The following is a 16,808-nucleotide window of genomic DNA, read 5'->3' as shown; positions in this document are numbered from 1 at the left end:
TGATTCTTACTTTGCGTCCGCACCCTTGGAGCAAACTCTCGAAAAGGGACTTCACTTGCAAATCAATCATATCACGTGGTTCGATCATGTTTTCTAGATCCTGAAACATACAAAACAGAAACTAAATAACCCACAGAAGAAACAGTTCAAATTCCTATAAAATTAGACAACAGCTACTACAGTCTTCAAAAACGCAAATCAAAATACCTGGTAGGGCAGGAGTACCTGAACAGCTGCATTTTCACCTTATCCAGCGAAAAATTATTAGCCACAGCTACTAGGATTCATACTACTCACGTAACAAATATCAATAATTCAGAGGAACATACTGCCTTGATATTTTCAGCCCTAAAGATGGAAGCAGGACGTTCCTCAGGAATGTTGGTATTTACATACAAATTCACATGGATTTACAACCCACAAGACCAATATTTACGGATTAACAACAACGGCTTCATGAATTCATATTTAACAACTTAAACAAATGTTTAACGAGCTAAGAAATGTATGCACAGCGTAACAGTGATGGTCCAATGTCTGTGATGTCAGTTGTCTGGAATCAGTAACAATTGACCCATAACCACTGTGCCCCTGCCAGCAGCTTCCAAAGTCTGATTTCTCACTCAAATGAAAGTAGCATTTTTTAAAAAATGTGCATTTGTCATTTAATAGTACCACAACACCAAAGGAGTTGCACAGAAGTGGCACTTAATCATTGATTGCAAATGACACCGAGTTTATTACTTTCACTTACATCAAAACTTGACGTAGCAACTTCCAGTACAAAATTTACAAGCGTAACTCATACTATTACAAAGATTTAACAAAATGTAAGCAAGCACGATAAATATGAAGTTGATGCAATGTTGCAATGTGTAGTCTGGTTGAAACTCGCCTACATCGCAGAGGCGCTTAATGCCTCCGAAACGTTGGTAAAATTTCTACCATAACCTAGAGGACAAGTCACCTGATTTCTTGCTGCTTGCACATTACAATCTGCACAAATAGAAAACATTCAAATACAATCTTATTCTTCTTCAGTTGGTGGACCCTGGCTTCCTTACATACAATACAAAATTTCCCTGCCTTCTTTTACTTCCCCTGAGTATTACAATTTTTAATAGTAAATGAGTAGTAATTTTTCTGGAATAAACACAGCATAAAACAAACAACCATTGCAGCAGTGTAGTTACCATGTGCTTTATACACAGGAGGTCCCTGGTTCAAATTTCAGCCTGGAGACCTATTATCCTGAGACTTCCCTCAGTCCCTCCAGGCACATCCTGGGTCAGTACCTTAAATTCCCATCCATTATATATCATCTAATGCCATAAAGTCTTAACTAGTAGCTAATGACAGTGGCGAAAAATAAACCACAAACAAATAAAAATATAATTTTCAAAGCAAGCGACTTCCACAAAATCCGTCGCCAACGGCGTATTTCCCGAAAGGATAAACATAAAGTGGGGATGAAGTTCGAGTTTCTCACAGAGAACAGGTAAGTATCAAAGTCATGGAAGAACATATTTCCTCCAGTATGTTCCTCCAAGACAAAGGTACCCACATGGCATTACAACTAGCAAGATCAACATCGACAGAAAATTGGGATCTCAAGCCAAGTTAATTGTAAGTTTGTCTGAATAAAATAAAACTGGTACTGCTGTTCAGTCTGATATGCATTCACTACAGCGCAGATGCAAATAAGTGCATTACACAATTTAATCAATTTAAAGAGAAAATGACAGCCATCTGAATTGTAAAAAAGGTTGTAACATAAAACTCATTCTATTGTAAACATTAATCAACATTTGAACAGAATAACAACCTCTTTCTTAGAGTTTAAAATGGTAGCGACCTTTCGTTTATGTGACATCGACTCTGCACATGTCCTACCTTCCTTGCTTCCATAAAGAATTTGTACTTCTGAGAACTGCTACTGTTTAGGAATTCCCGGACATCTTCCCGATTCAGAATTGTTACGGGATTGTCAATTTGTATGTTGAATGCTGAAACAATTTTGTCCAGTTCTTCTTTTTTCCTGGAAATTACTTCACCTGCAACAGGAAACAAGTGAGAAATGATATACACAGTAATGTAACCCACTGACCCAAATGTGATCAACTGCTACTCCAAACAAACTATTTCATTGAGACGGTCGGGACCTGGTGCCAATTTAACGTAGATGAAAGGATAGGCAACGTGCCACTTACAGAAATCTTCAATATTTAAAAGCTGTAAATTTTGTAATATAGTAGAGTCAATCAAGACTATTAGTTTGAATGGAGTACAGTACATAAATTTTGTAAATCAACCTTCACCCAAGTTATTAATTCAATACATCAAGTAACGTGAGTTGAAATAAACTGAAACTTCCTATATAATACTGTATATGGAGGAAGACCAACAGGACTCTCAGAAAAGAAGAAGCCTGATATGACACTTTTACGCAATTTCAGTAAAATGGGCCTGAAATCTGCGCATCTTTTTAAACAGCCAAAAATAGAACATATTTGAAACAAATATGACGAAACAGACATTTACACATAATCAGTGTGCATGGTAAAATGCCCTCTTAAAACACATATACAATCAGGAAGGGGACAAGTCATATTTTATTTATAAAAAACTAATTGTTTAAAGATAACAAATTTCTTGTTGAGAGCATCCAATATCTGAGATGAAGGAAAAGCAGAGGGAAAGAAAGCCCAGTACCTTCTTCTGACTTTATTTCGTATGTGCCGCGACCAGTTGCATCGAAGCGTCTCCTTACAATTATATGGTCACCATATTGTTCTCTCTCGTAATTAAGGTGACCAGTATTCTTCAATGTCACTTCGATGGTAGCAGTGACTTTACCCTTCTTTATAAATTCTGGAAGAAACAGGAACAATTCTAAAATTCTGATACACACACTTAATCTTCCTTCCAATATCATATGAAATAAAATTAAAGTTTCGGACCAAATCCACTGTTCATTCAGTATTAGGTTAACTGAGAGGATCCTTCGCAATTCTCATGTTCTCTAATTCAGTCATTTGGGCTTGATGATATTAAACATCACGATCTTACAAAATTTACTTAATGGGTTGGCAATAAATACCATGGTATAATTTTTTTCATCAGTGCAGGAATGGTAAGTCATGGTAGGAGAATATCCAGCGCACAATATGCTGGATCTTCTCTGCCCCCTGAGTTACCAAGCTCACACATGTACACACTATGAATTATTTTATATAATCAGATTAAAGAAATTTAAAAACATAAATAATATGTACTGGGAAATTAGTTTTAAGGGAAGATAAGAGATGACAAATTTCAGTTCATTACCTGTGTAGACTGTACACTCAGACTTTTCAGACTGGACTAAATTCAAGCTAGATAAGCAAAGACTAAACCTATGACCTTAGCAACTTGTTACAATATGTTACCTTTCAAAGAGGTTCCTCTCTTAATAGCTCTTGGGTTACCTCCCAAACCAAGTACAAGAGCATAAACTATTGCATTCTTGCCACTGCCATTCTTCCCAAAAACAAAATTACCTCTTCCGTTCAGACGAACCTCCAAGGATGAGTGGCACATGAAATTTGTTATGTATATTTTTTCAATGATCCCAGATTTTGGTTCCTGTAATGTCAATATTCTTTTAAAATAAAATTGCAGTAAACTCTACAAATGAGGCAAACTTGTCCCTGAGCACCAGAACCATGCTAGTTCAGTTGCAACACATCAATCACATCTATAATAATCAATCTTCAGGGGCTCCTATAATGTACAAAGTTCCACACTTTTCTGTCAATTCATGACACACAAAACTTCAATCTGCAGTACAACAAAAGTGGAACTCCAAGATCCAAATTCTTAAAATGTTCACACATGAATACATGACTTAGAAGAAACCCAGGCACCAAAACAAATATTTAGTAACATGGCAACCTGGTACATATTATAATTTATGCTCTGCGTGTGTAATCATGTGCCTATAAATAAGGACTCATATACAGTATATATTCACGCATGTACGCGCGCACACACCAGTTACATAGAACTCACATTTGAGGGGTGTCCACTAGAACTGGATTCGTCTCCGTCATCATCTCTTCGGAATTTAGAGGTGCTCGGTGCATCGTCTGATTCTCGAACTCGCTCATCTCGACTGCCAGAGTTCTTTTGTTCAAGTGAAGCTCCTTTCACATTCATTTTTAAAGATGACCTACAGAATCAGAAACATGTGAGAACTACATCTTTACTTCTTAGATAATTTCATAAAAATGTAACAAACTTAATTTCACAGACTTCAACACAACTTACATGCATAATACCTGTGTCATATAAACCGTACTTCTTGAATGAATTATCCTAGGAATAAGATAGAACTTTCTTTCTGCTGTTACGTCCTCCCTTACATCCACACTAAGTAACCACATCTAAACAATTACTCACAAAACACACAAAATATGTAGCTTAAACTCAAATTTTAAATATTTCACGATACTGTATCACATCACTACTCGCTTACACAGGCCCACCTGACTCAATTCTCATTCAGCTAGACACTAGATGTACGTAATTTTTAATAGGTCTTATTTCATAAGGAATTCAAGAATAAACAAATATGCAATTTCCACATTTACTTCTAGTCAATCAACAAAATCTGGACATGTGAAGGCCAGAGTGAGCGAGCAATTTCACATGAGATACGGGTCAAATTCCATTTTTAGATCAATGAAATCTAAAATCCTACAATGAGCTGGGTTTATGGCTTGAAATAGAAATCTAAGGAATTCACACTGAATTTCTTGGTAAACATCAATTTGGAAGGCACGTACTTGGAGGAGCTGGTAATTATATAATTCCCCGTGTTACATGAAAACCGAAAGTTTACTGGTGTTCACTCGACTCGCCACCACAGTCAATTTCCATTTATGCCTGTGTCCTGCCAGTGGTCTCCTTACTTCAAACATGAGGTACACATTTCATATACCTCCAATGCGCGCTACATGTCTCCTCCATCAAGCCCTCCTAGATTTTATTATCGTAACAATATTTTTGAATACACTGGATACTACGTGCAGAACGTAAAGCCTTTGTGTTTGCATTTCTGTACAAAAAGTTCTCAAAATCGTTTATATCGAGGGGAAAGTATGGAATTTGACATAAACCGACCAGTCCAAAAAAGGAATATTAATTAACAAGAAACAGAACAAGGGGAAACAAATTACAAAATATTCTATCAACTGGTTTCAAGGCACACATTTCTTTCTACTCGGATCCCAAATACATCCATCCACACTCAATTCGACTCGAATGTAGAGAAGTTTACACAGCCCTGTTTTAGTTGCAAAGAATAACAACATACTAGGTCTCTCTTCACACATGAACATGTTTTGGTCATTTAAAATTACGTAACTTCAGTATCGCAAACCAGACAGCGTCGAATGACAGAATAATTAGTTAATAATTAACCGGAAAGTATTCAGGATGGACGGCCAGTGGCGTAGTTTAAGGTACCATCCAGGCATCTTCCTGGAGATACTGAGGAAAATCATGAAATACCTCCATCAGAAAGCACGGTCTTTGGGCTGAGAACAGAGCCTCACAAATACGAAACCCGAACTGTAATTATGTGACTGCGATGATGTTCTTTGTCACTGAACAAGTAGACCTATTTTCTATACGTGTTTGAGGATTCTTACGTTAGTTAGGGAAAATTGACTGCATAAAAACGTAACAAATGGCTGCTCAGTCAATATGTTCTTGAAGAAAGGTACATTTATCATTAATTATATTACAAAAATAACGTTATATAAATCAATAATGGACTGAATCGTTTCCTTGGCTTTATAAACTCGTCATTAAAGAAAAACTAAGATGATTTTGGTAAGATCTGAGTTCTCCACAGCGACGAGTATGATGATGGGGGCACAAGGATCTGAAACGGTGGTCAATATCTACCAAACTATAAACGGCTTCCGTACAGACTAAACTTTTAGACGACTAATAGTGCCTTCCACTGACGTTAAATTGTTTCGACGGGTAAGATCGAGCGAGTTCACCCGGTGACTGCCACGACTGCACACTGGCCGGCAGAAAAGCAGCTCATTCATTACAATTGCAGTGCCTAATTGGGCACCTCCAAATACAAATTAGAGAAAAATCCGGGACAGCCTTGTGACATATTCTGGCCTCCTGACGATAACTGACAGATACAATGACCTGAATGTTAACGCCATCCGCAAGTTAAATATGAACTCGGACACGCTGTCAAAAATGTATCCCCTTTTAAACCGTTGCTCTAACACTTTTAAGTTTTTCATTCGGGCTACTACGGCAACCGCTGCTCGTTGTTGTCCCCATTTTAAAGAAGAACAATTAGGATTCTCTTAGCTCGAATGTGACTCCGATGCAGTTCGAAGAGCCTCACACAACAGTTAAATGGAGTATTCTAATTGTGACTGCGCGTGGTACGTGCAGCGCGTCCTTCGTTCGCGGATGAAAACGGCACCTGATGTGGAGGGCAGCTGCTAATACTTTAAAGGTTGCTGTGTATGCGAGTGGAAATGTATATGGATTCTGAAAGACTAAATATAATTAATTCATCAACACAAATTACAGGACAGAATTTAGCAATTAGTAAAACTCTTACTGGTGAATACCATAACATAAGTGTAAAAGTTTCAACCTGTAGTTTAATATCACCTTAGCTGTACACACAGCCACGTTGTTCACGATATCGCAGTTTAACAGCTTTCAGTAGAGGGACAAAAATGTTTGGTACTGGTGAACAGTTGTAATTACAACTAATACTTTTGCTGCAATGTCACTGACAATTAAAAAAACTGGCACAAGAACAAATACAAATAAAAGCTTTCTTACTCAGACTAGTGACAGAGTCCTCAAGCAATACGGTACGATCCCTAACTCACAAAGCAAGATGCAATCAAGCCATGGCCAGTGCATGCCTTTCAAATTCCAATGCAATGCCAAATGTAGAATGACTTTCAATAAAAGATAATCATCACAAGGCACAGAAAGTATGATCCCAAAATCCTAACAAGCTGTCTTTTTATACTAAAACACATAAGCTCCATTAGGCCCTCATGCTATTGTCATTAAAGAAAAAAGTAACCATATTTATTCCTCTGTTACTTTAATAATGCTTTGTCATTTCCGAGGAACACTTATCATAAACTGGCAGGAACATTGTAAATTATAAATTGTACAGAATACAGCAATACCCAGAGGAACTGAGGAAAATAATGAAAACTGAAAAGTTAGGGTATCAGATTTGAATCCTGAGACTATGGTGAACTGGAAAGAGAGTAAAACAAAGCAGCTGTGGCATATTTCGTTGGAATGATGAGAAAACCTCAGTCTTGACACCTGTAACCAATTTCAGGATGTAAGCCACATACAGCGGTATAAATTTTTCCTATTAATTATAGTTAATACATTCATTCCTCAATTTTTAAAGGCAGATATTCCCTTTTTTATTGCTACATATATAAAAATTAATTTCATACTCATTTAGAGAAAAATTATTATCGATATGGTAACGTGATACATTCACATACTAAATAAAACCTACAAGTAAATATGTAATACATACACATTTAATAAAATGAACACTGCTAATTTGATACTAATTAAAACAAATTATATAAACAACAAAATTATTATTCTTTAACCCACTGCTCCTCAGACTGTACAAGAAGAAAAACACAGTGAAATGTCACCTGTAATTTTAAACTGGGTTTAAGGCACTACAATCTACTGTTTAAAATGTTTTAAAAATAAATTTAAATGGTGGCATTTGACATCAATATATGACGATTCACTTGTGGGTACAAGTCGATTGCTGAGGTACCAACTGAGAAGCTACAGAATTAAATATGCTATCTTGTTATTTGTTTCATAGAGATCCTTGAAACAGCAAAGAGCATTCTCAGATTTTTTTGTTCAATATTTGGACCAAATACGTATGCTGCAGGACCCTTGTAAGGGGGGGGACATTTAGACAGGGGTAGGGGTGATTTGACTGAAGAGTATCAATGGGATTAGCAGAGCAAGGTATTGTATCACCTGCCTGGAAAGAGTAGTAAACTATAGCACATCCCACAGTACTGCAGTATGATACAGCTTGCTTTTATGATATATAAAGAGTTCAATTTCTTCCCAATAAAAAATGACAATCTCATAAACTCGTGGGTATTTTAAGTAGAGCTGAAGTCTGAACTTCATTCCCTCAAATATATACACAGTCATAATGATATAAACAGGGGCATTTTAAACTGCCTTTAGACTGTTTAGTCCGATTTTGACATTCTGCAGGAAAACAAAATTCCTTTTAATTATTCCAAATTGTTTGAAAATTTCAAGTGAATCTTAGTTAGAGAATCCTTTCCTTAAAGTGGATGATTAGGTTAAAAATTAATCTTTGACGTACTGTTAAGCCTTAGAAGCATTTTGGACATACACAGTGCTATTTGTCTGAATATATAGACATTATAACAATATCACGACACAACAGGACCATATAGTCCTATTCAACCAACCACACACACACAAATTAATGGGACACTCAACCCTTAAAGCTTAGGAACATTTGTTCACACAGATCAACGCTTATATCGTCCAGTAACCGAGACCTTCAACAAAATGATGGACACCAAGAGAATTCAATGGATGTCATGGTATTGGCCAAATTTTATTTTAGATTTTAATTGAATTATTCTTATTACCAGATGCCATACTGCCACAACAAGCTGGTTCAATTTCACTGTCAAATGAGATTACTTCATCAGAGACACTCTTCAAAATTAGATGTTCTCTATTTCGTTCCTCAAGTTTCAACTAAACGTAACTTCAATACATATGTCAGTTTCTGTAAACATACGACGTAGGTCATTTACAGTATTCAAACTTCCAAAACAACAAAAATCACGCAACTACAAACAATGAATGAAGTATTATTTGTTGTGGCAACATTGCGTGTTTCATCTAGCTTACATTCAGATGTCACTGACAAGACATCATCCCCATGTGATCTTTTGGTAAAAATAACTTTCATAGGGTTGGTAATCTTAATTTCAATTTCGGAGTTGTGTGTGTGTTTGCTTACAGTTCAAAAAAATATATTCTAATTCATATGAAATTTGAAGTGCTTCTTCCTGGAAACCAAGAAGATATTTTAGAAAAGTCAAAAACTCAGTCCTGAATTTGAGTGCTGGTGATGGTGCTTCCTGTTGCTTGGAAACTAGACATGAAAGGACAGTGCCATGACCGAAATTGCTTTTTTCAATAAGCAGACCACAGTAAAAATGGCTGCAACTCCAAAAACAGAGATACGGGTGAGAAATGGCCAATGAATTTTGCTTACAAAACATCTTGTTCCTGCTCATAAGGTTCTTTTACATGCCCTAAAACTATGACATGAGACCGCCGGCTTTACTTCCCCTCTGAAGAAAGTTTTATCATCCTTAAAAGTCCACCGACCTTGGCTGGGTTTGAACCCGTGAACCTTGGGTCCAGTGGCGAAAACGCTAACCACAAGTCCACTGAGGGCAACTTAAAAGTACAATAGTCAAAACAAACAGGTAAGCAGATTAATACGGAGCAATCACATTATTACACATTATCAGACTTTCATCTCATCATGCTGACTTAAGAAGCAAGTAATGAATTCCCTATTTCTACCTGCTGACTCAGATGACTCCACCTTGATGTAGTAGCCTCCACATCTGATTTCACTGTCTGTGACATGATGCCATCATCCACAAAATGACGTCCAATATCCTGGATCTTGGCCAGGCGAGCTTCTGGATGATTTCGAATGTAGTTTTCAAGGTCCTTCAAAAGAATTGCTAAGTCATTTACTTTCACAAAACATAAAAGTAGCTATAGTGACTTCGAAAGCGATCCAGGAATGACACTTTTTAGGATATAAGCCAAAAGACCGATCATTTGCAGGAATTCCATAATCTTCAAACACAACTCCATATAAATTGTTTGTTCTTTAATGTGTTTACTCATCAAGGAGATGTGCAGAAGACTGAAATAAGAATTATAACCTTGCAAGCTACCCTGAAAGACCATTTCCTCAGAACTCACTCTGATCCATAAATTTCAACAAGAGATGTGAAAATGAATATAAGCCAGTTCAGAATGTAACTGCTACATAGCCTGCAGATATGGAGTCTTCTCAAAGGTTTCAAACTCAGTTATTCTGACCGAGGTTTTTTGTGGGTCTCCTTAGTATTTTCACATAAATGCAAGAAAACTGCCCTAAAGTAGACTCTCCCCTCAAAACTACCCTACTCCTATTCATTCAGTTACGAGGGAAAAAATGTGTTAATGCCTGCACTCATCAACTTCACAGTAAATAGTCTACATGCATTATCCTCAGAAGATAAATTTCAGATTCACTGAATATGTAACATTTGAGGTTTCCACAGTGACAAATCCAAAGACAATGATCACTGGTAAACTTATACCAGACCACAGAAGACAGCCATCTTATGTCTGGTCATCTGACTAAGTGATTTCCCTAATCGCTTCTCTAGTTTGTCCAACCAATCCATTTCTTGGGCAAACAAAGCTGATTACGGAAAATTCTCATATTTTATTCAATTACAGAAATTTCAAAAAAACAAAAACAGATGATAGCTGAAAATAAACTATAAACTCTTGCCTGACTTACAACATAACGTAAAGTCACCTGGTAATTAAACAATATCTTACTATTAAATAACACACGTAACATTTATGCACACTGAGCGGAAACACAGTGAGTATGCATATACTGAAAAATGTGAAATGATTCAGCATCTGTGCATCAGTCACCAAGATCCACTTATCATCTGACTTACTCATCACCCAGATGATGGAGGCTGCAAGCATCTCAGCAATATTATGGTAAAATTAGGATGAGCGAAGAAACATAACCAGACTTTTTGGTAAGTTTGTTGAAGGAATCTGACTGATGAAGAAATGTGTGTCTTCCAAAACAATTCATTGAAGATGTCAATGGAAGCCCAGTGACTCAGAAACAAAAAGATCACAACATCAAAATGCTGATACGTTTTTCTAATTTCAACAGAAACATCCATTATAAAACTGTTAATATAAAAGTACACATATATAAACAGTTCCGTCAGTACAAAGTTCCTCTGTTACGGATGATGGCACAGTACAATCTGTTAAATCATTCTCCATAATTTCAAAATCGCAGGTTGTATCATTTAGAGGTTATGAATCTCGATGTAAGGTCATGTGTCGTACTCGCAATTTACATTTCTTAAAAACTTGCAGAACATAAATCAAGTTCTGTATGAAATAAGCAATATTGCTATAGACATCTGCAACATTTCAGAAATATCTTTGACAGAAGAAACAATTAGCAGACCTCAAATAGGTAAGTGGTTTCAAAAGTTCAAAAAAATAAAATGACTTTCATCGAAGATACTGAAATTTTACAGAAACCATCCGACAGTAAAGCAGATAAAAAGTTATACAAATTAGGGAACTTGTTTACAAATAAATCAGACATCTCACCAAATGTAAGTTAATAAGGATGGATCGTCATTCTGATACAAAATCTTAAGAACCGACATACTGCTGCAAAATTTGTGTCTCATCTGCTGACTTACAAGCAGAAGTAGAGTCAAGTCGATATGTCGAAACTCCTGGAAAACTTCAGAAAGAACCTTATTTCCTTTCCAGTGATAAAACAATGGTTCATGGGAACACCAAAACAAATCTTCAAAATTAATCATAAAAAAAGGCCAGACGAGTTCGCTCAAATGCAAGGAGCACGTAGAATGTCCTCCTCTTTTGATGTAAACAGAAATCTGTATTGGGAGTTTATTTCATTTATAAGTTTTTCTAAATAAAATGTTGTGATTGCTTTCTTCACTCTGTTGTTTGTGCAGAAATTTCTGACAACCATTCCGGCTGTTGTGCATTTCTTAACATATTCCTCCGCATCTAGTATTGTGCGACTTTTTGTTCTTCCAAAAACTCAATTTAGAATTCAAAGCGAAAAGGTTCGATGACATCAATGAAATAAAGGGGACAATCAAAGACTAACTAACCAACCAGATGGCTTACCGAACCCGAAGGTTCATCACCGAATTAACCAAAGCCCTCCACCGGACCCTGTCCTGGGCCAACAAAATCCAGTTTCCTTCAACTCCTATCTCCCATAGATCCTGCCTGACATTATCCTCCCATCTACGTCTAGGTCTCCCCAGCGGTCTCTTCCTTTCAGGTTTCCCAACCAGTACCCGGTGCACACCTCTTGTCCCATCCATGCGCGCTACGTGTCCCGCCCATCTCATTCTTCTCGACTTAATCACCCTCACAATACTGGGGGAGCAGTACAGATTTTTAAGCTCGTCATTATGCAGTTTTCTCCACGCCCCATCGTCTTCCCTCTTAGGCCCAAATATCCTCCTCAACACCCGATTCTCAAACGCCTGCAATCTGTGTTCCTCCCTCTGAGTGAGAGACCATGTTTCGCACCCATACAAAACAACAGGCAAGATTATTGTTTTGTATACTTTAATTTTCAGGTTCTTAGAAATCAGACGGGAAGACAAAATATTTTGGACTGAGAAGTAGCAAGCATTTCCGGAATTTAATCCCCTCCTAACTTCCTCACGAGTATCATTTTCATTTGTTATTGTTGTTCCCAAATATTTGAACTCAAAGACTAGGTTTTCAAAATTCCACAGCAGCTTATGAAATTACAGAAGCTCGGTACTTGCTGTAACAGGTTTGAAAGGGTACTTCCAGACAGAACAGCATCGAATAGCCAATAAGTACCGAGATAAAATTTCAGTATGGAAATTTAACTTGTCACATCTCGTGACACTGGCTATTAATGAAACAATAGGAATGTGATTCCTCACAGAAACTGCAGGATACAGAATGCTGGATCTTAAATGTAACAAAGATAATAAATAATAAATATGAGGACAACATGAAAATAAATGGTTACAACATTTAGGAAGAATGCACGAGAACAGAATTCCAAAGCCACTTTATCAACATAAATCGAAGAGTACAACAATCCAGGAATGCCTGAAAAAAAATACAGAATAACTTTAATCCCTGTATATGGGGCAGGCCAAAACTTAATCCATAATGTTGACGTTGATCACGATGAGACGAAACACCTTCGAAAACCAAAGATGATAAATTCAAGTTTTAGATCCTTTACAGCAACACATTCATAAAAACAGGCGAAATCTTTGGCAAGACGAGAGGACAGTGTTACTTTTGACAACTTATTCCAGTCCGAAAAAACAAATAACAGTGTTCAAACATTTACCACAAGAAAAAATCTTAAAGAAATTTCATTTTCAATCATCTGGAATAAATTCAGAGCCATGTGATTATAATAGAATTTGTCAGAATATGTAAAGTCATAAGGGGCGTAATTTAAAGCTGACCAATTCATTAAAGCTTTGTGAAAATAATATTTTTTTTTCAGCCTACTTCCCTTTCTCATCTATCTAAATGCTGCTCTACAAACACAGAAATATGGACAACTGTCCCTCCCCTAAACTCGATCGGAGGTTAATTTTTCAATTGCCCTCGTAAAATGATTTCAGTTTCCAGAGTCAGCATCAGAAGCAGGGGATTTTGAATACAATTGATTTTACTGTTCAAAAATGTGTAGGTGAGAGCCATCTGCAAATAACTGCACGGCTACATAAATAAAACAGAAAAGTAGGCTTTATGAGATGGTTCTTTATAATGAAAATCAAAGGTTCCTCAACAGCTTACTATGCTAATCATTCCACTACCAAAGGGCACAAGTGACTACTTTATTCCAGCAGAGTTATTAGGATGTCTTCCAACGACCCCTCCACACGTGCAAATGCACAGAGGTTATATCAGTTATGGTTTCAGGTGGAGACAAACACATACGAAAAGTTAGTCGTTTGATAAACAATAGATAAGTACAAGATTTTCATTTGAAAACCAAACACAAGAACACAGGAATACTTAGGAGGAAAGTACTGAAACGTTAGGTGAGAAGTAATTTTTCTGTAGCTTTCAGGTTGCCCATAATGTTACAGATATTGCAACACATCTACATTTCAAAATTTGGAACCTTCAACTATTTCCAATACTGAAAAAAAATTTGAAGAAGTCTTCATACTTCCTGCTGTGAGAACCTCAAATCTTACAGAAAAAAATATGTAACTAAAATCTGGCACAGAAACAAGAAGCATGTTATTTTTATTTCCAATAATTTCTTAAAAACAATGAATAACAGTTCTAAATCAAACTATTTCAGTAAACAAAATGACCACATTAACTTAGATTGTAAGAAACAGCTGATTCCCTCACGCACTGAGTTAGCGATGCACAATCACTTACAACAGCAATTTCTACACTTACCTCTAAATTCACCATATTCTTGTGAAGCTTCTTTAAGGATCTTAAACTTATTGCAGCTTCCATCTGTTACATCACTCCATTTGGCATTTAGATGTGTGAACTTCCTTGCAACATTCTGAACGCAGTTGCCTTCACTGCTCTGCAAAACAGATCACTTCCTGTGAAACACAAAATTAAGGAGAAACAAAAAAGCTGTACATATAACAGAATTATGATGCCAGTTCAATAAGTTCCAATAATAAAGTTACTGCAGCAATCGTGGGCACTGAAATGAGAAACTAGTAATTTCTTATATGAAGAAGCATCACTGGGAAACATGTAATGTGCTGCATATGACACATGCTTCACAAGTATGTCCGCTAGACAGTGCCGAAGTATAACGTGGTTAATTTTTATGTCAGTCGGGAATTTTTGTAGTCAGCTGTCAAAATGTCAACATCAGAACTTATGTAAATAAAGAACAACAAACAGTTGTCTTTATTCAAATGCTTAGCCCTCACACAAACGCTGGTTCTTAATTGTAGTGAAAATAATGTTCATAAATTGAAAAATTGGTATAAATTTACACAGTTCATTGTGTGATACATTCCTAAGAAACATGAATGTTTTGTTATAAAGATTTATAAACTTAATGACATGACTGGCTACACATGTGACAGTGAAAAATCTCACTAGGAGAGTAGCAATAAACTTTAAGAGGAAAATCGTTTCTCTTCTATGGACTTATGAGGTATCAACTGTCAGTCAGAATAATACGATAATGACAGGGGAACTTTGGTAATTAGACACTAAAACTGAAATGGAGGTGTCTCAACAGCAGTGATATCGAAAGGCTAGCAAGATGTGAGCATACTAATCCAAGTACATGAAAACAAATTAATATGTTTTGTTAATGGAAATACATCGCAAACAGCCTGTAGAAAATTTACATAGACTCCACTGTATTTTCTGTTTTTGTCTTATTATTCAGTTATAAAATTCACAGCTACAATAATTAATTTATAAGGGTCTTGGATAGAAATCACCAAAATTCTTCTCTCTGTAATACAGCCTCTTCCTTCAGAAACAGAAACTTGTTCAGCTGATCATAAATTTGATTATTCTTATGAGAGTTGAATACTCATCACTGTGATCACAAAATCCTGTTATTTATTCTGAGTCACTTCAAAGCAGAAGTCATGTATAATGTATGAAGTCCTGAAGATTATATAAATTGTATGAAATGACACGTTCGAAATTGTTCTTACTTTACGTCCTCCACACAAGGGAAAGATGACACACATAAATTCAACACACGCTCAAATAACAAAATATTAACTTGCACGCCGTCGCAATATATGACAGAAAAGATACACAACAGTTACGCCATTATCTCTTACGCAGGGATGGCAACATCTGAAAAGCAGCGAACACATCCCGCCATCGCGGGGGAATGAGGGATATTCAATTATCATTCTTTGCGTACTGTAACAGACTCTGCTGCCATCTACCGACCACGGATCTGAAGTAGATCTACGTTGAAGCACAGTCCATTGACCTGCTGTTTGAAATGCTGCCTGCAATACCTCACATATTGTAATATAGCTGTGTGTTGGTTGTCTTAATAACCTTCCACATTAGCCATTAACCCCCAATATTATGATGCTCAAACCTTATTACACAAGTCTTATAGCATCAAATATTCATGGCAAATGGCTAATAACTTACAAAACACAGAAATACACACAGTAAGAAAACAAATTCAATAAGTCAAAAAATCAAAAAATGCTTGAAATTGTCAAAAAAGCGCACAAAACCAAAAAAATCGAAAAAATTCACTTTAAAATTTTTTTCCCTAATTTTCAAAATTTTTTGGTTTTTACGCTTTTCAGACAATTTCCAGCATTTTTTATTTTTTTTTAAAAAAAATCAAAATTTTCAAAAAATCAAGAAATGTTGGAAATTTTGAAAGAAGCGCACAAAATCAAAAAAAAAATTTGGTTTTTACGCTTTTCAGACAATTTCCAGCATTTTTTGATTTTTTAAAAAAATAAAAAAATCAAGAAATGCTGGAAATTTTGAAAGAAGCGCACAATATCAAAAAAACGTTTTGGTTTTTACGCTTTTCAGACAATTTCCAGCATTTTTTGATTTTTTAAAAAAATCAAAATTTTCAAAAAAACAAGAAATGCTGGAAATTTTTAAAGAAGCGTACAAAATCAAAAAAATTTGGTTTTTACGCTTTTCAGACAATTCCCAGCATTTTTTGATTTTTTTAAAAAAATCAAAATTTTCAAAAAAACAAGAAATGCTGGAAATTTTTAAAGAAACGCACAAAATCAAAAAAAAATTGGTTTTTACGCTTTTCAGACAATTTCCAGCATTTTTTTAAAAAAATTTAAAATTTCAAAACTAAAGTT

At 35.9% G+C, this 16,808-nt stretch overlaps 1 protein-coding gene across 11 annotated transcripts in view; it reads right to left on the bottom strand.

The window, feature by feature from the left end:
- The window catches only part of LOC147871006 (structural maintenance of chromosomes protein 6-like), a 32,197-nt gene extending 15,994 nt beyond the window's left edge, over positions 1-16,203 (bottom strand). For 6 of the 11 annotated variants that reach the window (XR_015532929.1, XR_015532927.1, XR_015532930.1 and 3 more), the window contains exons 1-7: positions 14,410-16,197; positions 9,694-9,846; positions 4,051-4,210; positions 3,429-3,624; positions 2,713-2,871; positions 1,894-2,054; positions 11-100 (exon numbers count right to left, since the gene is read on the bottom strand). Coding sequence is in view for 1 of the 11 variants with exons in the window: in XM_087341478.1 (XP_087197604.1) it covers positions 11-100; positions 1,894-2,054; positions 2,713-2,871; positions 3,429-3,624; positions 4,051-4,197 (753 nt within the window). In the remaining 10 variants the exon portion in view is untranslated. Of the gene's footprint in view, positions 1-10; positions 101-1,893; positions 2,055-2,712; positions 2,872-3,428; positions 3,625-4,050; positions 4,211-9,693; positions 9,847-14,409 lie in introns of all 11 variants that reach the window. The other 5 variants (XR_015532933.1, XR_015532936.1, XR_015532934.1 and 2 more) reach the window with 4 other exon arrangements.
- Between the last annotated feature and the right edge of the window lie 605 nt (positions 16,204-16,808).

This window comes from Zootermopsis nevadensis, unplaced genomic scaffold (assembly GCF_977971745.1).
Source record: "Zootermopsis nevadensis isolate Lab colony 2312 unplaced genomic scaffold, Znev_1.0 Znev_ptg000076l, whole genome shotgun sequence".
Classification (NCBI taxonomy): Eukaryota; Metazoa; Arthropoda; class Insecta; order Blattodea; family Termopsidae; genus Zootermopsis; species Zootermopsis nevadensis.
This window is presented reverse-complemented; position numbering and strand designations above follow the sequence as displayed.